The sequence below is a fragment of the Pyrus communis genome, chromosome 11 (assembly GCF_963583255.1).
Source record: "Pyrus communis chromosome 11, drPyrComm1.1, whole genome shotgun sequence".
In the NCBI taxonomy this organism is placed as follows: domain Eukaryota; kingdom Viridiplantae; phylum Streptophyta; class Magnoliopsida; order Rosales; family Rosaceae; genus Pyrus; species Pyrus communis.
Window position 1 is genome coordinate 17,775,573 of NC_084813.1, and position 27,123 is coordinate 17,802,695.

General features: G+C 35.5%; 3 protein-coding genes across 8 annotated transcripts; 1 reads left to right on the forward strand and 2 right to left on the reverse strand.

The window, feature by feature from the left end:
- Nucleotides 1-4,365: 4,365 nt before the first annotated feature.
- On the reverse strand, nt 4,366-5,294 carry LOC137708843 (VQ motif-containing protein 22-like). The gene has a single exon (XM_068447999.1). It carries the CDS (start codon nt 5,222-5,224, stop codon nt 4,481-4,483), a length of 744 nt encoding a protein of 247 aa, XP_068304100.1. The 5' UTR covers nt 5,225-5,294; the 3' UTR covers nt 4,366-4,480.
- Nucleotides 5,295-17,106: 11,812 nt separating this feature from the next.
- On the forward strand, nt 17,107-21,343 carry LOC137749562 (cytochrome P450 97B2, chloroplastic). 3 transcript variants are annotated; one of them, XM_068489678.1, is made up of 14 exons: nt 17,107-17,317; nt 17,619-17,799; nt 18,000-18,107; nt 18,445-18,529; nt 18,632-18,870; nt 19,256-19,429; nt 19,545-19,592; nt 19,720-19,779; nt 19,940-20,026; nt 20,113-20,201; nt 20,293-20,384; nt 20,482-20,543; nt 20,716-20,862; nt 20,959-21,343. In XM_068489678.1, the coding sequence occupies exons 1-14, from the start codon at nt 17,181-17,183 to the stop codon at nt 21,181-21,183; spliced, it is 1,734 nt and encodes a 577-aa protein (XP_068345779.1). In that variant the 5' UTR covers nt 17,107-17,180; the 3' UTR covers nt 21,184-21,343. The 3 variants fall into 3 exon arrangements, with proteins under 3 accessions (XP_068345779.1, XP_068345780.1, XP_068345781.1); XM_068489680.1 differs by lacking the exon at nt 17,107-17,317 and adding an exon at nt 17,334-17,451; XM_068489679.1 differs by lacking the exon at nt 18,000-18,107.
- A 340-nt stretch (nt 21,344-21,683) lies between these two features.
- LOC137749561 (protein FAR1-RELATED SEQUENCE 2) lies at nt 21,684-26,071 on the reverse strand. Of its 4 annotated transcripts, none has more exons than XM_068489677.1 (8): nt 25,816-26,071; nt 22,869-25,623; nt 22,712-22,768; nt 22,544-22,609; nt 22,362-22,424; nt 22,206-22,271; nt 22,038-22,106; nt 21,684-21,944 (listed from the first exon to the last, which is right to left on the reverse strand). In XM_068489677.1, the coding sequence occupies exons 2-8, from the start codon at nt 25,572-25,574 to the stop codon at nt 21,894-21,896; spliced, it is 3,078 nt and encodes a 1,025-aa protein (XP_068345778.1). In that variant the 5' UTR covers nt 25,575-25,623; nt 25,816-26,071; the 3' UTR covers nt 21,684-21,893. The 4 variants fall into 4 exon arrangements, with proteins under 4 accessions (XP_068345778.1, XP_068345777.1, XP_068345775.1 ...); XM_068489676.1 differs by having other exon boundaries at nt 21,684-21,950; nt 25,816-26,070; XM_068489674.1 differs by having other exon boundaries at nt 22,038-22,112; nt 25,816-26,070.
- Nucleotides 26,072-27,123: the final 1,052 nt, after the last annotated feature.

Genomic DNA, 27,123 nt, shown 5'->3' on the forward strand with positions numbered 1-27,123 from the left:
ATCTAACAAATCAAACAGCTCCACTCTTCACACATAGATCCAAAGTAGATGTATAGCACACAAAAACAAAAATTGAAAAGAAGCAATTGTCCTACAGATAGAAATCCTAATTTCCAAATTCTCCTAAAGAGAGAAATCAAACAAACTCTAAGACAGTTCCTAGAAATTATTAAACATAAAAACACTAAAAAAGATGAAATCATGTCACCGCTAGCGTTGGACATCCCAAAGAGAGTCGTAACACTATACCAGCTAAACTCATAGTGTCGTACTGGCTAAACTCAATCCCATTTCCGACATCTTCGATGACTTCTAGCTTCGACCGCATATCGAAGGTGTACTAGATGCAAAACCTTGTATTTACTGTGTAGTGTGTACATTGGCTAAAACACGACCACTATCACAACGACTACAATGTTTCTCGACACAATCATACACCAAAACAAAGTTAACGAAATACATTTCTCTTAATAATAAAATAAATAGATTGCACCATATCTCTGTCTCTCATGTATGTCCAGATCACTGTATCATTCTCTTCTCCATATTGTTATTATTATTTTTTAATCTTCATCCCCATATTTAAAGATTTTTTTTTTTTTCAATTCAACTTAATTAAAAACAAGTTTGTGTGTGTATAAACTGCATTTATTAAAGAAGTCATGCGAGTGGTAAATCACCTTAGTGATTAGGATTTTCTGCTTCATCTCACTACCTTCCGAGTGAATTTTCTCATTTTTTTTAGTGTAAATTATTGCTTTTAATTAAAAAAAGGAAAAATTCATTAATACTTAATTTTGTTGTAATTAGGAAAATTAATAAATTAGGAATGTATTATTATGTGGCCTGTGGGTTGGTTTCTATTTAAAAATGATAGCAACAATTATCTTATAACAAAACGTCAGAAAATACACATTATTCGGCTCAAGAGCTGGAGAAAAAAAAAAACAAAAAAAAAAAAAACAAAAAAGAAGAAGGAAAGCGACACTCATCGATATTTCTATTCTAATTTTTACATACTTTCTATTGGATATCAATTGTTCTTCTTCCAAACTGTAACTTCCTCTTTCATGTTTTGGTTGTAAGCAAGGCAAACACATACCTTATAAACGGCAAACCTTCCATTTTAAGTAACATATAATTACAGAGGGTTTTTATGCTCAATATAAACATATATACAGAAGTGGTCAAACGCTAACCAGTTAGTAACTTAATACAACGCTAACCACACATTTGAATCAACTCTACATATTGTCTCATGATCAACCGTTCACTTTTTAGATCTTCATTCAACGATCATCCACATTGTTAGGGATTTTCAATGGTTAAAGACTAGCATCTAGCAGATGTTTTTACCAAGAGATTGTCTATAGACCGTCTTGTGCATCTTATTTCCAAACTTTTCCTCTCATCAATGTCATGTTTGCGGGGGACATTAAGGAGTTACAATAGTTAAAGGACACGAATTCCAGAATAATGGTCAATTATCAGTTATGTCGTAACTCCATATTTATATTTATGTTAATGACCTTTAAGATGTAATCGTAGATTATTAGCTACCCACTTATATGTATGTGTGTGTGTGTGTGTGTGTGTATATTGTATGTTGATCTTGTGATTATCAAGGAAAGTCCGTTTCTACGCACATAATTAAATAGTACTGAAACCAAAATAGTGTGTGTGTGTGTGTGTACATACATACATACATATATATATATATATATATATGAGTCTTAGAAAAAGATGGAAAATACACTTATTGAAGATGTGATCTTAATATAATATAACCAAGTTTTAATGTCTGTGACAATGTTGGGTGGAGTAGATATCGATGTTATACAAATCCACGTGTTTGAGATAGCTCAAGAACAAGTATAACATGTTTGAAGATTAGGTTGTGCTACTGCTAATGATGCTCCCCGGACGAATGAAACTCAAACAAACCAATATCAAAGATTAATGTAATCTTTGGTGAATCAAAAGGCACCCATTCAAATTCAAATTAGCAAAGATTAGGGGTATATATTTGACTTCGTTAAAGTGTACAATTTCTTGCCTTTTACGCCACTTGGGTCCCATGATGACCTAGCATACATCCCCTCTTTCCTCTCCATTTCTCACTCAAAAACAGCAATCGCTCTCAACTCGAGAACCGCCGGACGCGCCGCTTCCCTTCCCGCTTTTTGAAAGAAGAAAAGATTTTGAAGATCGCAGTAATGCTTTTTTCTTTCGTTTAAGCACATTCATACTTCTCTGAATAATGGATGGCTATTTAAAGATAAGTTGAAATTTTTATTCAAAATTTTTTGTGTTCGAATTACAAAGCTTTGTATCTATGATCAAAACTGTTTATATTACGAATCACTAAACAAAGATCATATCTCTGCAAAAAAAAATAAAAATAAAAAATAAAAAATAAAAAATTCAAATTAAGATCATTTAGTCAATCTATTGTAGCAAATACATAAACGGTTCATAATGCTTCACGTATTCCATTCTTCTGGCTTTATACAATTTGATAACTAAACAACCTTAGTTTTAATTGATTTTTTACAGAGGCAATCTTTATTGAGTGATTCATAATATGAATGATTTCGATCATAAACATAAAGTTCTATAATTCGTCGACAAACTGTTTTGAGTAGGATTTCCTACTCATTCTTTGAGTAAACCAAATATTATTCTACTTTTGTTACAAGAGATAATTCTAATCTAAACTACGTTAAAGTGGTGAGGAGAGTTTGATACTAAATGCAACGAAATTAATATTAAAGCCTAACTACTGAGATAATCAATTGACCACATCCATCTTAAACACATTCTTCATTTCGTATTCACCATATTAATTTTTATTTCTCGAGCACCCATTTAGTTATATTTTAAAGTTCATAAACACATTCCTTGTTTCTCGATCAACATACGCAAATTCTTTGACCTTTAATTTTTGGAAACGTGAAGAAATTTTTGGAAACGTGAAGACAAGAAAGTTAAGAATATTTGTTTTGGTCATACTTTTGGGCTATATATATGGATATATTAAATATGCATGGAAGGCATGGGATTTTTGGGGCAGCTGCCCCATCGTCGCCTTTGTTTTTAATCGAATGTGTAAACAAATTAAAAATGCTAGCGGTTTAGATGAGTTAATTACTGGCGAGCTAGCTAGCGTGTTAGGCGAGCATTCAGTGTTAGGTTAAGTTGCAAAACCTGATGATCTATCTTAATTGAATTTATTTGGCAACGTACGTACTATATAAAAATTACAAATTAAATTAATAGCCAAACAAACATGTTAAATTTTAGAGGTATTTTGTTAATTTTCTCTCGAATCTTGTAAAGCACTGCTAATTTTTTGCAAGAACTTTAATTTTAGTCAATTACCGTTTTAAACTTTTATAATTGATCGATTCCCCCATGAACTTTAATTTTAGCCAATGATTCCTTGAACTTTTATGATTGGCCAACTTCCCTTGAACTTTAGTTTCTCCCTAAACTCTAAAATTCAAACAAAAAGTGTATGTAATGAACTAGCAAAAGAGAAGAAGAAGAAGAAGAAGAAGAAGAAGAAGAAGAAGAAGAAGAAGAAACATTATGGTATCCACATTAGGAATAAAATTATCTTTTTGCAATTATAAAATTAAAGTTCAAGAGTGAAATTTGTCAATTATAAAAGTTCTGGAAGTAAACGACTAAATTAAAGTTCAAGAGAGAAATTGGCCAATTATAAAAGTTGAGGGGTGTAATAATTGGCTAAAATTAAAGATCATGGGAGAAATTAGCAGCTTCTTACAAGTTTGGGGAGAGATCGGCCAATACCTCTAAATTGAGTAGCTAAATGAATCCTCTCTCTTAATTATATTCAACTCCTCATATGCTATTTACAGGACTATTTTTATGAAGAATACAAGATTTTTTTTTAGGAGAGGAAAAAGAGAATTTTGTTCACTCCCATACAATCCCACGACTTTGTAATAACAAGATTAAACAACTGCAATTTGTAGACAAAATTTTGTTAACTAAATGACATAGAAGTTGATAATTGAATTATTACTTAAGCGTTGATAAACATCCTCATTCTTATTGGTAGCATATCATTTAGTTTACAAATTTCATCTACAAATTTTGTCTCCCTAGCATTATCCCTTAAATTATGTTGAAGGGTTTCAACCCTAAATATTAATTGAAACAAGCAATCACTCGCAGGCGCCTTTGCATTTTCTGTCACCAACTTGACACAAGAAAACTAACAAGCTAAAACTAATTAGAGCATCCTCGATCAAATTACAAAATGAAAAATGATATTAAGAATTGAACAATTAACCACATTGCATAAGAAAGGAAGACATTTGGTTTCAAGTCCGTTGAAAAAGAGAAAATATATAATATATTCTTTTTCATGTGCATATACATTGGTCAAGAATTTTGTCCTAAGATAAGTCAGTCTACCTAACTTTTCTGCTTTATGTCCCTCACAATTTTCTCAAAACATGTAACTCCTGTTCTCATTGGCAGAACTATTAGAGCTGGGCGGCCTAACAGAGGAAGGCAATTGGGATGCAATACCCTCCCTCAGAAACTCATGTTGATCATGATCGGACGACAGTCCCATCACCATGCTTGTGGGTCCCACTCTTGATGACAATCTCTCAAGAAACCCATGATCTCCACCGTTAACGTTGTCGTTGTTGTTCCTCAGCGAAAACAAGTATTGCTGGTTATGGCGTTGTTGGTATTGTTGCTGTTGTTGTTGTTGTAAGAGTTGTTGCTGCTGAGGCTGTAGAGGATGGCACCCGGCCGCCCCGGGAGGCACCACGAAGCTCTGTGGCCTGGTGGGGCCGAGACCAAAGCTAAAATTCGAAGCACCAGTGGGAAACGACACCGTACTAGGACCCCCAGTGAATTGCTGCACCATGGCACGAAAATTGGTGGTGTCAGTGTTGAGCAGCGTCGTGGGTGTTCTTCTTGAGGCTCTAGACCTTTTCCGGGCCGGCTTCGAAACGCGGCCTTGATCCGGGCTCAAACTGTTGTTGGTGCTGGAGCTCGGGTGGCCTGAACCGGCATGACCTGGTAAAGATGAAGCTGTAGTGGTGGTGGTGACGACGGTGGCATCAGAGACTTGGTCATGGCAAAACAGTGAAGAAGGGGTAGAAGAATTCAGGTTTTGGTTGTAGAATGGGAGCCAATGATCATTAGGGTTGCTGGACATGGTTCCAGTACTACTCATTGTCGAGAGAGAGAGAGAGAGAGAGAGAGAGAGAGAGAGAGCACAAATTTGAGTTTGGGGTTAGAGGGAAGAAATATGATGGAAGGTAAGCTATATTTATGGAAGGTGGAAATGGGGGTCAAAGGAAGATTTTATGGGATGATCTTGACCGTTGATTTTGGGAGAGATAGGAGATTAGTGTATGTCACGTGGTATGGCACGTGGGGGTGGTGGCTGTGGGCAGGAAAATTCAAAATGTTGGCAAATGAAAAATAGCTTTAGCTTTCAGGGTTTCTGGAAGGTATTGTCTAAAGCATATATGGTTTCCTGGAAGCAACATATAGGAAGACGCCAGCTTGATCATGATTGCGTCATCACGGTGGTGTCCACGTCAGAAAGAGAATGGCAGTGATGGTGGTGGTGGAGGAGAAATTTTTTATTTTGATCGGAATACGGGTGATACACTATTTGTTTTTATATAAGTGATGAAAAATTTTATTTTTAAATTATAATTTTTTAACATATATATCCTACCATTTAAATAGTGGCATGTATTGTACCTCTTTGTTTACCAGTAACACTGAAAAATCTCTTGTGGTGGAGGCTGTAGGTGACTTCACTCGTGACACATGGAAGACGTCTTTGGGGCCGCAATGAAACAACCGAGCACCTTCCAGCTTCCAAGTCCTCGTCTTTATTTGATTCTTTGCCCCAACTCGCCCGTTTTCATATAAAATTATAAATAGTTACTTTTACAAATTTAATAATTATATCCTTTTAAGCATTCATGCATGAAGTTTTTCAACGCTTTTTATTTTTCTTTAATAATAAACGATATTATTTATATTAAACAAAAAAGAGAGTAGTCTAAACTTCTAACTAGGGATTAGCAATAATATTGTGATTCAAATTTATTTTTGATAAAAATTAAACATACTTATAAATGAAAATAAATACTACTAAATTATAATACTAAATGCCATATTTTCTAATGCTTTATAGTTTCTAGTTGATAATTCCTAATAAGCACTTTTTTTATTTATTGTGCTAAAAAATCAGATATATTTTCCTGGATAAAAAAGCACTAGAAACACTTTTGTCCTATTATTTGACACCTTTTATTTTTTTTGCCTAAAAGTCAAGCTGTTGAGCAGAAACCAACGAAACTATGAGGTCGTTATAATTCACTATTTATTGAGATTAAAAGATTATTACTACTTTTCTTTTTTCTTACCTACACCCCAAATCCTTTTTATTAATGTTGTTGAGATAAATCCACATCATAAACCTAATTGTGAAAGTGGTGGAGTAAAAATTCAGATCATGTTTATTTAGAAGAAATAAATTTTTAAAGAATGGGTATTATTGTTTTCATTTTTGTTACTAACAATCATAGATTTGAAAGGAATTAGTCTGATTCTCATTTATGTTTAATTATTAATAATCATGAGTGGAAAACATGATGCATTTGGGTATCCATACCTTTTTATACCTTAAAAGCTAAGGTATAAGATTACCAAATTACCATAATAAGTGACCTAGTAGAAAAGTGCGAACAACAATTCTCTAAAGAAAAAAAAAAAAGGGATGTACAGCGTTTGACACTTTGTAAGCTATGAATTTGCTTGATCGTGGTCATGTGTAAGCTGTAATTCCCAACTAACCTCATTTGAACCTAAAAGAGTGGATTATTGTAGTCCGCCACTAGTTGTTTTCCCCTTAAAAATAAAAAAATAAAAAGGTTTGAGATTACCATGGGAGGTTGTTATTATTCCTTAACCAAACAATTCATATCCCATTATTCTTGCTCATGGTAAATAAACATTCCTTCAATAACAAAGCATAAATAATGTTTGATTCGTTACTCTTGTTGTCAAGAATTTTTTTTTTATTTTATTACGAGCTATATTACCACACAAATATTTTCAACAAAGAAAATAATAATAATTGTAATAAGCTCTTTAATGGAAAAGGTAATTCAGTTTATCTACCAAACATAGAAAATAATTCAGAAGTAGCAGTAACTCCAACCATTACGAAAAACAGTATTAATTTCCTCTTTCTCTTGTCATTTGATAAATTTTCTTACTTTTTTTTTGTGCCGGTTGGAGCCATCTGATTCAGCCATGGCTAGCTCTAGATTTTCCATTTTAAAAGGCGATATAAAATTCTGAATTTTCCGGAAGATTAAGACCAAACTATAAAGTGCTATATCTGCATTGCCTTTGTGTCTCATGTCCTGAAACAAGCATTTTTAAACTCAGAATATGAACCAGAAAGATATAAACAAATAAGTCAATTAAAATCATTGTTGATTGGTTTTCCAATTCCCTCTTATGTTGATGGATGTAGACTTTTCTACTTTGAATGTTCTTTAGTTTATGTCAGGTTTTCTTCTTCTCAGTATTCCAACGACCATGTTATTCATATCCAGCAATCATGTGTTGGATGAATTTGAGAGATTTTTCCTCTATTTTTAGTATAATGGTGGAAATCGTCAACGCCCTTGTTCTAGAACTCTTTAGAGAACCAACAAAATTGGGGAAGATTTGAAAATTTTCTATCATTTTTGCCGACAAAACGGTGTATCAGTTGGTATCAAAGCATCAGTTTGATCCTCGAGAATTTCATGAATCATGTTTTGGCTCCTATTAATGTAACATAAGAATTGTATCAAATGAGAGGTTTAAGAAGACTGACCACTTCCACGCACGATTACTATGACACGTCGAAAGTATGTATAAAGTGGTAAATAATCTCTTTTCTTCATATATATTCCTTTTAAACAAAATTCCAAATCTTTCTTTATCAATCTGCCTCAGTGCCTCACAAGCAGATAAAAATGTAGTCTCAACCCTCAACCACCAGAATGAGAGATAGAGAGGAGAGTCAAAGAAGAACACGTTAGGCGGGAGATATATGATTAATTAAGATTTAAGAATATAAATCCATTATGTATAGTAATATGAAATTTCAAACAGATGACGTCCTATTTCCCCACGTTCCTTTGACTATTACTCACTTCTTCAAATGTCTATATATACATATGTGTGTGTATATATTTATATGGATATTCGATGTTCCTAATTGCTCAATCTGCGGCAACATTATTCACTGGCTTCTCCTATGTGTATGTGAACATAGGTTATGAGAGTCCTGCTCTTCCAAGGACTTAATGGAGGTTATGATCCTTGAGATAATTCAGTAATTTACTAAGTAATCTTTACCATGTCTCCACACTTGCTCGTGTGTGTGCACGCGCGTGCGCCCTTCATTTAAAGGGATCCACATTTTTGGGTAAAAATGAGAATTAGTTGTAGGGTTCACCCTACATCGAATTTCAACGATCCGAACCATCTATTTTGCAAGTCTCAATTCATTGATCATCCTTGCAAAGATTCAATTTAATCCGAAACCATTTGCCTACTTAATTACCACAATGAACTTTCATTGTTTTTTATAGACCAAAGTGTTTGTCAATTTCTTTGAACTCGATTAAATGTCTCAAATATTTCCGATTTGGCTAATATTTCGCAAGGATAATCTATGAGATCCAACTTGAAAAATAGACGATTCAGATCGTCGAAATTCAACGTGATGTGGGCCCCACAACTGATCCCCATTTAGTAAAAACAAAATTTTTGTTGGGAATTGTGTATGATAAATTTTTTTTGCTTATTTATATTATTTATTCTACCGGATTTCGAGAATTACTTAATACCGCACTCTTGATCATAGTATATTGTGAAGGCGACGGTTTTACTTAACTCTTCTTTATTTTTTTATTTTTTTCAATCAAAATTGAAATGGTATGATATAGAATTAATCAATAGTTTTATATTTGACTAGAATCAAAATAAAAGATAAATAAGCGGAGAATAGAAACCAAAGTATAAATGAGAGGAACAAAGGATTTTAGGTAAGGTTCTTCCTCTCCTAATCCTTGACACAAGAAATAGAATTTTACCCAACCCTTTCTTGTATCGAATTAATAAAGATTCACGATCCCGTTCGTAAAAAAATTGATATTTGTAGTTTTGTTTTTTTTTTCTTCTTTTTTTTTTTTTTGTCTAGGGGGAATTATGCTTACTTGTTTTTAGTACAAGTAGCTATCTTGTTTGCTATGACTTTTTATTATCGTCCGACTGTTACGGAGGCCCTTGCTTCTATTCAACATAAAATGACTGAAGCAATTTTGGTTGGTTAATCTGATCAATTCATCGATGGTCAGCAAGTATGTTTAATTTATTTGATCATTCACCAACTTAAGTCTGAGAGACCCTATATTTAATTTAAGGTCATTTTAGTTCCAGTCCCTAATCAACCTAGTTGTTAGAATGAAACCTTATTTGTTTAAATAGTTTGATCAAGGTTCTTAGCATCATTTAAGGGATTTAACTCATACATTTATGCATTCAATATCCCACAAATTATGAAATTTAAACAAATCCAAATAATATTGTTACAAATATAACAATTACTTAAAAATCAATAATAGAGTAATTTGTTCTTCTCATAGTTCTAGCAAAAACAAAAAAACAAAAAAATGTACCCACAAATTATGAAATTTAAACAAATCCAAATAATATTGTTACAAATATAACAATTACTTAAAAATCAATAATAGAGTAATTATTAATATAGTGCAAGTAATAACTATTGATATATTTTAAAGCATAAAATTGTCACGCCCCAACCCACAAATAATGACTATTCACGAGCTAGGATATGAGTCATATCTGAGCTATAGAAATAAATTCTACAACCAAGATATGGTGGAAAATTTAAATTTTATAAATAAAATTATTAAAATTTATTGAATACGCAATGGAATAACTATAGTGCAAAAAAAAAAAGCACCAACAAAATAATAATTAAATGGTAACAATTCTTTCGAATGCATGAAATATATGCAAATGAGATGGATGAATGTAGTCACTCCCTTCTAATCCCGCTAACACACACCTAAGGCACCCAAGCTTGCACATCTCATACCATGCTTATACCACTTGGCTCCGAATACCTTAGAATATGAGTTAACTCCCGTTCATCCCTTAAACCCAATTTTTGTAATTAAACTCTCAATTTCCACTTTATTAAACAGGCACTTCCCCCAACGCCCAATTGTATATTTAAGCCCTTCCCCCGACGCCTAACATATACAAGATTTCATTATTTTATAATCAACCAATTTGTATACTCAAGCCCGGCACCCTACGCCTGACATATACAAGATTCATTATTTTATATTCAAGGAAAACTTTAGCCCTTGAATATCCTCACAACTCAAATACAACTGAACTCTCTTTCTTGCTTTGCAATGCATATGTATATGTCATGTTCACATAGATATCGATAATCACGTTCTATCATATAATATGCAAAACTAGTCAAAATAGTTAGTAGTCAAAATTGTAGTATATTACCGATAATATAGTATTGATAACACACAATAATCTAATTGAGAAATATTACTTTACCATTTTACTCCATCTCTTTCTAGGTGATATTGATGCATAAACCCATTTGAGTTCCATAGAGCAATTTTGTTGGGTAAATGGATATTTTTTTCATGGTTTGGTGTGGGTGTTTCTTATGGCAATGATCTCCAAAATATAAATGCATAAACAACACAAGATTTAAGTGGTTCGCCAAATAGACTACATCCATTGGGGTTTGCTTTCATTATTTCACTATATATATGAGAAACTTACAAATACAATGAAAGATGGCTTAAAGCCTTAACAATGTAAAAGAAAGATAAAGTGGTAATATGAAAGGGAGGATGGCTTTTTGTTGGAGTTGTTCTTTTTCTTATTCTTCTTCTTCCTCTCTCTTTTTCCATGTCCTCCGTTGGCTCTTGCTCCTTCCTTTATAAAGATTGCATGACATCTTCCTCTTCAAAAACTTCCACAAGTGTGCCAATAGAAAGAAATCAAGTGTTGTGCCAATCATTAGACATAACATGTGTTCCAATCAATGTTCTAAAAAACGCCCTAGGGGCCGCCTAGGAGCTAGGCGCCTTGGAACCAAGGCGATTTTGTGCAAAACGATTGGAAAAATCGGGGTGGCTCTAGGCGGTGCTAGCAGCAACTGGGTGGTTTTTTTTTTTTTTTTGTGAAATTTGTTTAAAGTCTAAGTTCTAATTATACCTTGAAATTTTGTTAATTTTATAGAATAGGTGTGTTGTGTATCAACTTAAATTCTGGGATGCTAAAGATAAGTATCTTACATTACTAAATTTCCTTATTTGCCTCCTATTTTTCATTTTATGTTGCTTTAAATTGTGAACTTGTTGTACATGTGTCATCCTACAATACTCCTCACTATGGTTATATGGCATGTATGCTTAATTTGTTTTTAAATTTTGGACTTGTTGGATACTCTTTTTGCATTTTATCATTCTTTTATTATCTTATCCATGGATTTCATACAAGTCAATATGCACTTATTTACAAGATATACAAGAAATTTACCTAAATCCGCCTAGGCGCTAACTCGCTGCCCGACTAGTGCCTAGCGTTGTTTAGAACCTTGGTTTCAATAACAAAGCAACAATTGTTGTCCAAATCATTAAGAATGAAATGTGGTCCAATGGAAAAACAACAAGGGTTAGATTAATCATGAACTAATGAATATCATGCAAGATGTTCCTTGCATCAAAGGCCATGTCCAAACTCTAAGGGATATAGAATCCCACTTCTCCAAATTTTGGGGATGAATCTCACCAATTATTAACCATGATATGTGGTCCAATAGAAAGAAAACAAATGTTAAGCTAATCATTAGCCCTATTATGTGTTCCAACAAAAACACACCAAATGTGTAGTTAATCATTGACAATAGGATGTGTTCATATGACAAAGCAACATGTTTTAAGTAAGTCATAAACAAAAATTATCATACAAAGTGAACAAATACCCAAAGGTCACATCCATACTCTATAAGATATAGAATCCCACCTCAACCTATCTAGAGTAGTAACTAACCCCTCCTCTTTATTCTCTAATGGTTGGCAAAATGCTACTTCGTCCTTGTGAAAGCCAAACTCATCATAATCCCCTTCTCCAATTCAAACTAAAAATATCTCTAATTACATATGAACATGAAATACTACTAGCTAGTTTTTGAAATTATTTGTAGCAAACAGGATTTTACATTGAAACTATTTTACATATCGAAAGTAGGTTCTTGCATAAAATAATTCTAATAAAATCATTACGTAAAAATAATTACCCACACACACACACGCATATATATATATATATAACCATTTTTTTTTAAATATGGGGTATTACAAAAATAAACACATATAATTAGCATTGGTACGTTCATAAATATTGGTAAAAATTAAATTAAAAATATGGGTACATATTAAAATTCAAAACTATGGGAAATTAGCGGGTACGTTCATAAATATTGGTACAAATTAAATTAAAAATATGGGTACATATTAAAATTCAAAACTATGGGAAATTAGCATGGGTACGTTCATAAATATTGATACAAATTAAATTAAAAATATGGGTACATTTGAAAGTGATTAATAATTTTTCATTTTTAAATTGACATATAATGACTTGTAAATAATTTAATATTCAAATAATGACATGAAGAAAAGTCAAGGACCTTGATCAAAAATGAAAAATGAATAAGGTTTCAATTAATGAGAAGGAGAAATGAGGGATGAGAAATAAGGTTTCCACTATAAAGCCGTATGCAATGCATGCGAAAAGATGCATGTATGGTTGTTCGACCTCCTTTACCAGCTAGGATTGGAAATCCTGTATTTTACATATCCATACAATTGAGTCCTTGGGTTTTTGAAATAGTGTATAAAATAAAGAAGTGTTTCGAATCATTGCTATTTGACTCGGACTTGTTCTAAAAAAGTCGAGGCATTTTAAATTGTTTGTTGACAAGGACAAAGTTAAGGAAAAACTCTGAAATTATTTCAATATTGGACCTTGGACATATAATAGTTCTGGAATAGAATCTCTTTAGAAAGAAGATCTTTTGCCAACGTACTCCGATTCCCTTACGAAACTTTCGTTATTGGGTTAGCCATATACTTTACATATTTCTAATGATTCACAAGGCATCATCAAATGATACAAGTCTTGAATAAGAATCTACAATGCACTAGAATGCCCTTGTTAACAATCATTTACTCCGACAACATCTAGGGTGCCTCAAACAATGTAATATCTCACACTGGATAAATCTTTAACCCTTCCTTCTTCTACTAAGACTACAAAATTTTCTTCCCTTAAAGACTTCCTATAATATAAATATATATATATATATATATATATATATCTGCATTTAACAAGAGGGATTCCCATTTTTCAAAAAAAAATGGGGACACCCTCTTAACTGTTGGATTGGTTTTAATGAAATTGTGTGGTTGAAATTAAATCACAGACCACACAATTTCATTAAAGCCAAATCTAACGGTCAAGAGGGTGTCCCCATTTTTGTTGAAAAATGAGGATCCCTTTTATTAAAGGATTCCTATATATATATATATATATATATATATATAATTTCATTAAAGCCAAATCTAACAGTCAAGAGGGTGTCCCCATTTTTGTTGAAAAATGAGGATCCCCCTTATTAAAGGATTCCTATATATATCTGCACTCTATAGTAGGTAAAAATAGTCAATGTTTGTCTCTTTAATAGTTAAACCCAACCAATAATTAGGATTACCCTGCTTTCAAAACCTTCAACTTTATCAGGTAGGAATGGTCAAATAAACATGTATAAGCATAAACATCCTCATATGTTCTTGCGTCAGTCGCGCACACAGCAGGTACATTCATCATTTCTCTTCTTGAATGAAGAATACGAGGGTTTATTTTTTGTAAATATATAACTAATACATAATTGTTGCGCATACGAGTCTTATTGTAGGATTCACATTTATCGATCGTCAGGAATTAATCAAACTTGCACAATTTTTCAGAAAGACCTCCTTTGGGAATAAATTGATGCTTGCAATTAAAAGCCTCCTAGGCCAAGGCTCCAAAACCCTGGGCTTCTGAGTTATGTTTAGGCCCATACATTTTATAAGATGTTACTCAAAAGGTTTAAGAATATGTGCAGGGTGCTTAATGTCCGATCACGTTATCTGTATAATAATTGTCATTATGAGATATAAATTTTTTTTTATTTTGGATCCCATCCGATCTCTAAGAGTTGATGAAATTAGAGAGTTTTATCAAAATTTATCTCCACCTAAGCATGGAGAAAGTGGACAACAAGCAGACAACCATTTATTTGTTGACTCATGAACTTTGTACACTTTGTTTGGTCAGGTTCTGGATAGAAGTCCTTACTACCCTGATTTTAGTGGGCAGGCAAGAGAAGGTGACAAAAACCAACCACCCAAAGCACCCACAACTTCCATTTTTTACTAAATCTTTACTCCTCCACTTATCAAATCATGTCATGCTTCCTACATTTTAGTGTTGTGTATGTACAAAAATATTCCAAGTCCTAAGACCATTTCCAACTGAAGGAGGGCCCTCTAAGAAATTAATATTTTAATGAACAGTGCAGGGTCATATTTCTTACCATCTCCAACCGAGGATGCAGTTCTGAACACCGGTGTAGGACCTACTATATGTTGAGATGGATCTTCAAATAACACCCACCCTTTACAAATTTTCCAAAAACCGTGAAACTGAAAGGGTTTCGAGTTGCCCTCCATATACAATTCCTCCACTTGGCGTACCTAGAAAATATAATTACACAAATTAAAGGAAATTAATTTATGAAATTAAATGTAATATAATTACAAAACTTAAAGGAATTTAATTTATGAAATTAAATGTAATATAATTAAATATGTAAAATAAATTGTGAAAACACTTACTTCTTCATAGTAATTGGCACCGCTTTCATGTCTACTTGTTGCTGCTAACAGTGCTTGATGTCATTTGTTTAAATTTGGATGAAGATGATTATTCCATCTTGAAGAACAACTCTTGTGGTTTCGAGCATTCGATTAAGTGGTGCCTTCATAGAACTCTAAGTATTTTTTGAACACACGAGTCCAAACACCTTTCACTTGTTTGAGAACTCCTTCTCATACTATCTTCTGACACCCATCTATAAGCCTTGCAAAGAGCTTCATCTTTGTTTCGGTTCCAAGCCCTACCTTTCATTGCAGATGAGGCCATTTGAAAATTATTGAAAAAATTGAAGGAAAGATTATTGGAAGAGGTAAAAAAATATGAGAATTGAAATGGTGTAGGAATAACTTAGGTATTTATAGGAAAAAATGAGATTTTTTTTTTAAAAATTTGGCCCATAAAAATTCAAAAACCAACTGTAACTGACATCAGCTAGCTGTTGGGGTTTGAATGGGAGCCCCGTCCAAGGCCGACTAGCTGGCTGCTTTGGGCCAACCGGTTGGCCCTTTGACATTTTTTTGTCCAATTAGGCCCACGTGCCATTTGGCCTGTCCCTCAGTTGGAGACAGTTTTCTTGCCATTTTCAGTCCTCTGATCCTCTGGACTCTTCAATTAGAGATGGTTTAAGGTCATCTCCAACCAACCCGTCAAATGACTATAGGATTAAAAATAGTCCGTTTTGACATGAAAACCGTCAAGGATGAGGCAAAAGGCCGGTGGACCTCACCCAGCTAAAAATCTCAAAACAGGCCAACGGCCAGCCAGCCAGCCCCCATCTTCCTGGACAACCGCGTCACCATCTTCCGGGAAAAGTGAGAGACTGATTGTGGGTCGCTTTTTCCCCGAAAGGTTCTCCATCTTCCGGGAAAATCTGCAACTGGGTTCTGTTCAGATTCCCTTATTTTTGCTAAATTGAATGATTTGTGATTTGTTTTAGCTGAATTAAAGGTGGATTGTCAAAGCAGAGGAAGACAGAGTGCAGAGAAAAGGGTTTTTCTTGACTCTTTAGGAAACCAGGAAAGATTGGAGATCTTAACAGAGAGAGAGGGTTTTCTGCAAAACTTAGAGGGAGTGAAGTAGAAGCAATGGATTATGCAGCAAGTAGGAAAGGGATTATTGTTTATTGAGTGTTTCTAGAGAGAGAAAGAGAGGGAGAGAGAAAGATGCAGAGGAAAGATCACCTTTCAGGTCTCTCCTCTCTGGTCTTCTCTAATGCCTCTGTGGTTTCAGAGGAAGGGGCAAATATAAACACTGGGCATTCTAATTTTCTCTTCTTTTTTTGTTAAATTGCCCCCTTCATGTTTTGGTCAATGAATTATGGCCATTGAGTTGTTACATGCTTTTGAAACTTTTTCATTTGCGTCACACAGAAATGAAATTTAAAATGACTACTTGTATATTGTTGTCTACCAAACAGACCATAATATTTGTGCGTGAGTTACTTCAAAAATGAGTTTCGTCCCGAATATTGTTTTACTAAGTTAAAGATAACATTACTCAAAATTCTATTCGAAAAATTATTGAGATTACATATCGACAAGAAATTTAGAGAGTTACTCACAGATCGACACGTGACACTCGAAATCCGAGACGTAAAATTATTGAGATTCCTTATCGATAAGAAATCTGTAAAGTTACACACAGATCGACATGTGTCACCCAATCTCTAAGACGTAACATTATTGAGATTCCTTATTAACAAGAAATTATTGACATTCTATCTTGATAAATGATAAAGATAGTTTAATTTAAATAATCATATTAATTCAATTAAAATAAGAAATTATGTTTGGCCCTGGCCTTTTGACCCGTTCAGTTGGAGATGGTTTTTTGTCACATGACTATGTTTGGCCTATGAACCTCTAATCCTTCGATTAGAGATGATAAAAAATATGGTCTGACATTATTTATTAAAATATTAATTTATTAGAGAGCTATAGAGTTAAAATAAGCCTTCTGACCCACCACCATCGGTTGGTTGGAGATGGCCTAATATACCCACTTGAATCCCACTTCTCCAACTGAAGAACTGCTACCTCACTATTTGCCTAACGGGCATGGCTGGTTCTTCTCCGTTGCATCCTTCTCCTCCAACTCTCATTAATCTCAACTTCCGGAGAAGTGAATTGGGTTACTTTCATTCTTCAACTACCACCCATGTTCTCAATTCCAAGCTCAGGCACTGTCCTCTCAGGTATCTCTCTTTCTTTTACTGTTTTACCGAGTATTTTTTTTTTTTCTTTTTCCTTTTGATTTTTTGCACTTTTGGTCAATTGGTGACGAAAACTTGCTGGAGAATGGAGAAAGCAGCAATTACAAGATACCCATGTAATCATTTGATCAGATAAACATTTTTTAGCTTCTGGGTTTCTTAGATAAGATGATGTTTCTTTTAAAGTTGAATGCTTTAGTTTCTTGAGAGAGGATATGATGTGGATTTGAACTTTCAATTCACTCTAAAATTAGATAATATGATGTGAATTTGGTAAATGTAGGAGCCAATCGACCAGTACTGAGGAACCAAAAACAAAGAGAAATTTACTGGACAATGCAAGCAACCTCCTTACCAATTTTTTAAGTGGTGGGAAAATTGGGTCTATGCCCACAGCTGAAGGTGCAGTCACCGATTTGTTTGATCGGCCTCTCTTCTTTTCACTGTATGATTGGTTTATAGAGGTATGCATCTGCTTTATTTGAATTGTTTACCCTGTCATCAATTGTTCATTTGCTTGTTTAGATTTAAAATTTGATGGCATATACAGATAGAAATCGCAGTTTCGCAGCTGTGGGGACTGGGGACTTTGTTACATTGGCTTTCTGAGTTCCATTTTTCATTGAATGTTTTTCCGTCTTACAAATTTTGTTTGTCTTGGCAGCATGGCTCTGTGTACAAGCTTGCATTTGGACCAAAAGCTTTTGTTGTTGTATCAGATCCAATTGTTGCGAGGCATATTCTTCGAGAAAATGCATTTAGTTATGACAAGGTACTACCTAATAATGTGCTCTGGAGTCTGGACTCCCCTTGTATTGCAAGAATTTGAATTGTTGGTTCTCTCTTCATTTTCCATGTTTGTAATGCCATCACTGTTAGTGTATCATGTTCCTTTACAAGTAAACTCATCATTCCCGCATAATTTGCATGGTTAACCTTTTTGCCGTTTGGTATATAATCTTGAGTTATTTTCGAATTCCCTTTTTGTCATCTCAATCGTTTATATAATTTGTGCAAATGCATATATTTCATTTATAAGCTGTTTTGAGTCAAATAATTTTTACTTATTCTAATCTGTTCTTTCCAATTGCTTGCACACTTGCACATAGGGAGTTCTCGCTGATATTCTAGAACCAATTATGGGGAAAGGACTTATACCCGCTGACCTTGACACTTGGAAGCAGAGGAGAAGAGGTGAGCAGTAACAGTTAATATTAAGAGTTTTCACCTCAGGTTGGGGAAAAGAATATGGGGTTTATATTGTAAGTTTGTACCTGACATAATCTGTTTTTGCAGTTATTGCTCCGGGATTCCATTCTTTATACTTGGAAGCTATGGTCAAGACATTCAGAAATTGTTCAGAAAGAACAATAGTAAAATTTGAGAAGCTACTTGAAAGAGAGAGCTTGCGTGGTGGCAAGGCAATAGAGTTGGATCTTGAAGCAGAGTTTTCGAGTTTGGCTCTTGATATTATCGGGCTTGGTGTCTTCAACTACGACTTTGGTTCTGTTACCAAAGAATCTCCTGTAATTAAGGTTTGGCAAAATGAGCTTACATTCTAAAGATTCCGTAATGTTGTATCGGGCATTCAATGCATCTCATCTTGATCTCCTTTTTCAGAAGAACATTGGGTTTTCATATCAGCTTTACATGCATTTTTTTTATTCTGTTTAACATACAACTTACAGAGGTTCTTATAATTTCTGGAGTGAACATAATCTTACAATTTGCTTGGTGAATACTAATATACTTGTTTCTTTCTTTTCTTAATAATTCACTAATCATTGCGAACTGTTACTTTTTTTTAGTATACGATATGACCTTGTTCCCCTTCAACTATTATTGATATTGATTTAGAATTCATGTTAATGTACTTACTGCTGAGAATTCATGTTCAGATTTTTTGCAAATATATTACAGGCAGTGTATGGCACTCTTTTTGAAGCTGAACATCGGTCCACCTTTTATATCCCGTATTGGAAATTTCCACTGGCAAAGTGGATAGTCCCCAGGCAACGGAAGTTCTACGGTGATCTGAAGGTTATAAATGACTGTCTTGATGTACTCATCAGAAATGCGAAAGAGACCAGAGAGGTTAGATGAAACTTGAGCTGAATGAAATAATTGATGTTTGTAGCATTATTGGAAACAGATGTTAAACAAAAAATTCCACTATTAAGAACCGTATTTTGATTATATTCTGTGACAGGAAACAGACGTTGAAAAACTGCAACAAAGGGATTACTTAAATCTGAAGGTGGGGAAAACTCCAACTCAAAAATAATCCAATTCACATTTGCTTGTGAACTCTAAAGATAAATGATTGCAATTATGAGCTTTGCTGAAGCGTCAAAATTCTGGCATTGTAACTATAAAGTTTGCAGGATGCAAGCCTATTGCGTTTCTTAGTTGATATGCGTGGAACAGATGTTGATGATCGTCAGGTATGTACTTGAAAAACTTCAATGCTTTTAGGTACAGGAAATCTGACCAAAATAATTTACTTTGAGCATTTACAATTTATGTTTGAGTATTTTAACAATTCAACAATGTTTAGTGTATTTGCGCATAATTCTAATAAAGGTTACGTGTGGATTTCGACAGTTGAGGGATGATTTGATGACAATGCTTATTGCTGGCCATGAAACGACAGCCGCTGTCCTTACGTGGGCTGTTTTCTTCCTTGCACAAGTATTCATTTCTAGTTTGAATGTTGCAGCCTTGTTAGGTTTCAGAATAAAGTTATACAGAACCGGTGTTAATTTGCTTTCTTGCAGAACCCGTCCAAGATGAAGAAAGCGCAAGAAGAGATTGATTCAGTGCTTGGACAGGACGGACCAACTTATGAATCAATCAAAAAATTGGAGTTCGTTCCTCCCAAGACATTACGATGATTACTTGAACTTGGCTCTTTTCACCCGAATGATTGATTCAGTATATGGTTTTTCTTCTTTTAGGTACACCAGACTTATTGCCGTAGAGTCTCTTCGTTTGTTTCCCCAACCCCCCTTGCTTATTAGACGTTCTCTCAAACCAGATAAACTACCAGGTATTAGGACAGAAGAAAGACCCTGAAGGGCAAGAACATTTTTTTCTTTTTATCAAAGTCATATCTAGGTTAAGACGGACTTATGTCCATCGTGCAGGAGGATACAACGGTGCAAAAGATGGTTATGCGGTTCCTGCTGGGACTGATCTCTTCATTTCTGTGAGTATAAGAACTTAAGTTTCCTTGTTTCTTGATGAAGTTCTTTAAAAAGGTTTGTTAAGGTAACACTAAGCCCGGACTTCAGCTGTATCTATTGTTGGCGTAATTCCATGTACTTAATCTGCGCTTCTAAGCTCTTTGCTTTGAACTTCCAAAACCATTGTTCATTCAGGTATATAATCTCCATCGATCTCCATACTTTTGGGACAATCCTAATGAGTTTGAACCGGAGAGGTTTTTAGTCGAAAAGAAGAGTCACGTTGAAGGATGGGCCGGTTTTGACCCTTCTCGAAGCCCTGGAGCGTTGTACCCGAATGAGGTTACTATTACTAGTCACTGCCACTTTTGAACCTGCATTCATGTTCTCACATTGATGATATCTATCATGTAATGATTTTATGATTGCAATTATCAGATTATAGCAGATTTCGCCTTCTTACCTTTCGGTGGAGGGCCAAGAAAATGTGTCGGAGACCAGTTTGCTCTAATGGAGTCAACTGTGGCACTGGCTATGCTGCTGCAGAAGTTCACCGTCGAGCTAAAAGGATCCCCAGATTCAGTGGAACAAGTTACAGGGGCAACACTCCACACAAAGAACGGATTGTGGTGCAAGTTACAGAAGAGGTCCGATATAAACTGACATACCGAACAACAATACACAAAAGGAACACTGATGATAATTGTGCTGTGCATTCTTCTTTGTTACACAGCTACAAGCTCGGCATATATTTGACGGAAAAGCATTCGTCTTCTATTGTCATAAACAATAATTTTGTTAGCAATGAAAAGGGAAGATTGTTGCATAATGTTTCATAACTTAAAACAAAATTTGCAGGAGAAATGATATAGCATATTTTACTTATATGAATGTATACTCTTCCTAAGGTCAGCCGTCCGTGTGCTGAGCAATCCTCGATCGCCATTGATGCATCGTGGGTTCCACATACTTCAACGGTCAGACTTCACTTGAGCGTGTGGGCGACTAACCATAGGACTGATAGCCAATCACCCTTTGTCTAGACCACTGCAACGCGGTGAAATGAAAGGGTTAACCATGAAGAGATGGCGTAGCCTCGTCTAAAAGATTCATCATACCTATAGAGTCTTAAAATAGAACTTGTTGAGAAGAGAAACGCAGTTGAAGAGTGCACGACATAAAATTCAACTTATATTGTTTCTTCAGACGTCGTTTTGTACAATTGTTCAGTAAAAGAACAAAACGAAAACATCTACGCACCGAAAAACGTGGATATATGAGTTCATCTTTTTCAATCCTCGTTTACAAGCATGAGGCTGAATTTACAACTGGACGATAGTCTCTTCATCTCAATGGATGGCCATCTCTCTAAGCTATTTTGGTGGGTGCTTGTCAAGTCGATGCTTGCGCGAGGAGCCTACAGACTGTTCCTGCAGCCAAAGAGCATTAAGTTCGTGCAAAGAAAATCCAATGTCAAATAGGAAACACAAGTCCAAATAGGCTATTCAAGTGCCCACCATATCTTCGGGATTGCCCCGAATCTCAAAACAGCCATGCACAATCGGTGCTCTGGGACTAGGTTGTAGCTGCAACTAAAAAAAGCCAAAAACAACACACTGCTATTTTAGTATTTGGATTTGATGAATCGCTGCTTGATAGAATGCCATGTACGAAAAATCCAGTACCATTCCTTGCAGGCTCTGTTGGGTCCCTAAGTGACAGGTTCGTGTTTGTAATGAATGAACCTGTCCCTGAATGAAATCGAAAGAAAATGTTTGCATTCTGATTCCTGAATGGATATGAAAAATCAAGGTTAGAATGAATAAAGGTTTGGGTCGTACCTGGGTGGCCCGTTGGTTGTCGTAACAACCCTCATGGATAGGAGAAATTGAGTTCAACTGTCCCTGATATAAGTATAAAACAACCCTCGATATAACTTACCACTGGATGAAAATACTGCAAGGTTACATACCAACAAACTCTTATTGCATTATTCTGGGATAACATAGCTGTTTCATATTACCCGTTCAGATTCTTGCTGAGGGACGTAACAATTATCAAGCTTATGTGCTCTGGACTTCATCAGTTCCTACATTTAAAAACCATAGTGAGGTGAATCATAATATATTAAAGTCAAAAACAAAGAATCGATGAGTGAGAGTTTCGGAACAAAAAAGATCATGAGACAAACCATCTGCTGGCAGCTGTCTTGCAACCTGATAGCGGTGCCATCCAGTTCAGTTTGCACCTACAGTACATGTAAAATCGACTTTAGGCACACATCAATTAGGATGACCCAAAACAAGTTGTGGCAAGATCTACATGCCAAAGATCAAGCCTTAACTAACCTTTCTTTTTTTGTATGTTTTCTTTTTCTTCGACGACTTGGCCACACTGCAGCTGGGATTCACTACTTCAACGTCAATAAAACCATGATTAGCTGGCATGGGTTCCAAAACACTTCTTACAGAATTATTGACATCGACACAATGTTTCATAACTGTTTCTAATGCCTGAAATGCAATGTGGTAAGCGTCCGGAGATAAAGACCCCTCTTCACCCAACTTAACAGCTAATTTACATAGATCATTGAAATGTTGCACCCTGCAGTTAAGCCTCTTCGATCCATCGCTAACAGTATGCCTAACTTTTGCATCTTTAGTCCAACGCTTCAAAATATAATGGGATGGGATTGTGTAAACGCCAGACACCTGGAGGACCAGAATTGCATGCCTACAGAGAAAACCTCTGCATTCAAATGAATGACATAAACAACATACTTTTTGGTCTGCTTCATTCCAAGACACAATGAAATTCTGGCGTTCTTCCAAATCTGTGACCCGGAAGAATACAGATGCTTCATTTTCATCTTCTTTCTTCAAATGACAAGAAGCTAGTCCAAAAACCTCGTCCTCAAATTTTTTAAATACAGCATCGGTATAGATAGTTGACATTTGTTTCTCAAAAGGCGAGAAGGATCTTAATCCAGGTTGTTTATCCTGTGTTTTGAGAGAAGCGCGGGCTTCCATGTCATAACTATCTTTACAGAATGCTTTGTACTGCTCAATAAAATCCTTAAATGTAGCTTCTTGAGAAATGTACCTATCAAAGAATGAAGTTATAGTTCCAGATCGCTCCTTTGTTGACATTCCAGCTAAAAACGAATCCTGCATATAAGTTGGGGCCCACTTTTTACGATCTTCATACAATGAATGAACCCACTCATTTTCTCTTAGTTCAAATCTATCAACCAGTTTCGACCATTCCTTTTCAAATTGCTCAACTGTCCAAGACCGGTAAATGCATTTGCTGAATTTTTCGATAAATGTTTCTTTCTCATTTATGGAACCCAAATTTCCAGGAATCCTGGTCAATACATGCCATAAGCAAAAACAATGGCGTGCATCAGTAAACACATCTTCTACAGCTTCTTTCAGGTATTTGTCTTGATCGGTGATAACCACCCCTGGAGCTTGGCCACCCACTGCTTTACGCCACGTCCGCATTAACCAAACGAAAGCCGATGTAGTCTCTTCTCCAATCAATGCACATCCAAGCAAAATGTACTGAAAGTGATGATTAACTCCAACAATAGGAACAAAAGGAATTTTATAATTGTTTCTAACATAGTAAGTGTCAAAGAAGACTACGTCACAGAAACTGCTATAATCACGCTTACATTTTGAATCAACCCAAAACACACTTCTCAATCGTTTCTCTTGGTCAAAATCTATTGCATAGAAGAAGTTGGGATCCTCATCCTGCATAGACATGAAATGTTCAAACATTACTCTTACATCTTCCTCATCTAAAGCCAACTGCAGACCCGTCTTCTGAGGAACAACGATAGCAGGTTTCTTGTTCCTTCCGCTGATAGCATAAATGAAATCATCTGGGCAAATCTCATGGTTGTGCTCCTTTACAAAACTATGTACTACCCATTTTTCACTCTCTTTCCTCTTTATATGCAAGCTAGCTTTGCAGTCTGTCTTTGTGATACATGTTCTTGGATTGACAGTTGTTCCCAACTCACGCTTGCTTCCAAATCTAGAGCATGCAATTTTTATGTCAATGAACTTTCCAGATTTTTTTGAGCGCCGACTGGCTTTAATTGTGATGCCAAATCCCACAGACCGGGCATACTCCCTGTAGTAAGAGTAAGCTTCTTCCTTGGACTCAAACTCCAAACCATTTTCGGGCTCCTCAACTACCCCCTTCCCCTTATCAAGGGAATCCACCCCGACATTGTTCAGATCATTTTGATCATTCAAACTAAAAACACTTTGTTCTGCATTCAACCCATCAACTTCCATAACATGATCACTCGTTATCGGAGAAGTAACATGCTCCTCCTCAACATTTACCTCATCTGTGATATCTACAATGTCAACATCTTTATCTGACCCAACACTTTGGTCTGCATTGAATCCATCCTCTTCCTTAACACAGTCACTCGTCGGAGAACTAACATGCTCCTCATCAACATTTATCTCATCATTGACATCTACAATGTCAACATCTCTATCTGACCCAACACGTTGTTCTGCATTCAACCCATAAACTTCCTTAACATGATCAGTCGCTGTCGGAGAACTAACATTCACCTCAACATTTATCTCATATGGGACATCTACAACGTTAACATGTTTACCTGACCTAACACTTTCTTCTGCACTCAACCCATCAGCTCCCCTAACATGTTCACTCGTTGTCGGAGCACTAACATGCTCCTCCGCAACATTTATCTCATCCGCGACATTTAAAATGTCAACATCTTTATCCAACCCTACACTTTGTTCTGCATTCAACCCATCAACTTCCTTAACATTTACCTCATCGGAAATATCTACAATGTCGACATCTTTATCCGACCCAATACTTTGTTCTGCATTCAATCCATCAACTTCCTTAACACGATCACTCATTACCGGGTAACTAACACGCTCCTCCACAACATTTATCTCATCAGTGACATCTACAATGTTAACATCTTTATCTGCCCTAACGTCTAACTTGTCCTGCTCACATGAGGGCAGTTCAAGATCTATCTCCATAGAATCAAACAAAGCTTACACAACACAAAAGCTCATTTCACTGAATTACCTGATACAAAAAATCAATAATAAAAGCTTCAAAATTAAGAAATAAATATGAAAAATTGTAAAAAGACAAAATTATACAAATTTCAATTTTCAAAGTGAAATGTTCTCTTTGCTAACTAATTTTGTAGGATGCAAGAAGAAAAATAAGCTGAAAAAAAGAAAAGTGAAAAAAAGGAAGGAAATTGGTGATTACCCATTTGTTTGGGAGCTCAGCAGCAGCAACTAAAACATCTCCACTCAATTATGAGAAATTGCAAGACTCGAGCTTTTTCTTTCTGTTTTACTCAATTTTCCCAGGAACCAAACAGGTCGTGAGTCCAAGCAGAATGACGAGAAATCAAGCTCACGTAAACGAAGAGGGAAGTGCTTGCTCCTGCGCAAGTCAGTTTTCACGCTACCACCACGCTCGGACTCGGAACTTTCAAGTCTGGTAGTAGGCCCGGTTCAAGTGCACGGGTAATCGGGTATAATTTAGACCCCAAAATTTTCGATGGATAATCTCTACCGAGGTATGCACATGACGTGGTATAAAGTAGGGATAGTGTTATTGACCTGTTCATTTTTATTTCTCATACATTTTTGTTAAATTTTTACTATTGATCTTTTTAATTAATTCGATTCAACAGTCAAAAATTTAAGAAGGGTGATGTGAGAAGTAAAAATTGGTGGGCGAATAGCATTATAAATTACACAAAACTATCTCAACTATGAGTCGAACGACACTATCATACCTCATCTTTTAAAAATAATAATGTCATACATCATCTTACGAATTTGTTCCAATGTCAAACTTCTGTCAGTTTTTCTGTTAATTTCTCTCTTAAATGCTGACGTGGCTAGAAGCGATGCTCACTCACTAATCCAACTGGATTAAAAAATAATTAAATATATTTTTAATAATTAAATATTAAAAAATAAAAAATAAAATTATTTTTTTATATATAATTGTGGGATCCACCTTTACAAACCCTTTTCCTACCCATCCCCCCAACCTTCCTCTGCCACCCTCTCTCTCCTCTCTCTCCTCCTCTTTCTTCTCCTCTCTCTCTGGGCAACCTGCAATCTACAATTTCTTCCCCCATCCCCCACTCTCTCTCTAAAATCCCTACAAGCCTAACCCATGCGCATATTTCTCCTCCGACCACAATTTCTTCCCCCATCCCCTTCTCTCTATCTAAAACCCCCATCTCTCCTAAAATCCCTCTCTGCAACCTGCAACCCGCAACCTACAAACTTCCTAGAATCCTACTCCTCCATCGATGATGACCACTATGATCGCCTCCCCAACTCCTTCCTTTTTCATCTTCAACAAGATCGGCGATGTCTTGACCAACCTGGCCTCACCCACCACTCATCAAATCGAGCTTCCCAACGACGAGCTTGGCATCGATGAAGGAATTCTACTCAGGTCAAGGGCCGATTTCGGCTCCACCTTAGACAACTATGTCATCCTCGACGCTTCCTCTGTCATCCACCAGGGACCTACCAAAGATCGCTCTTT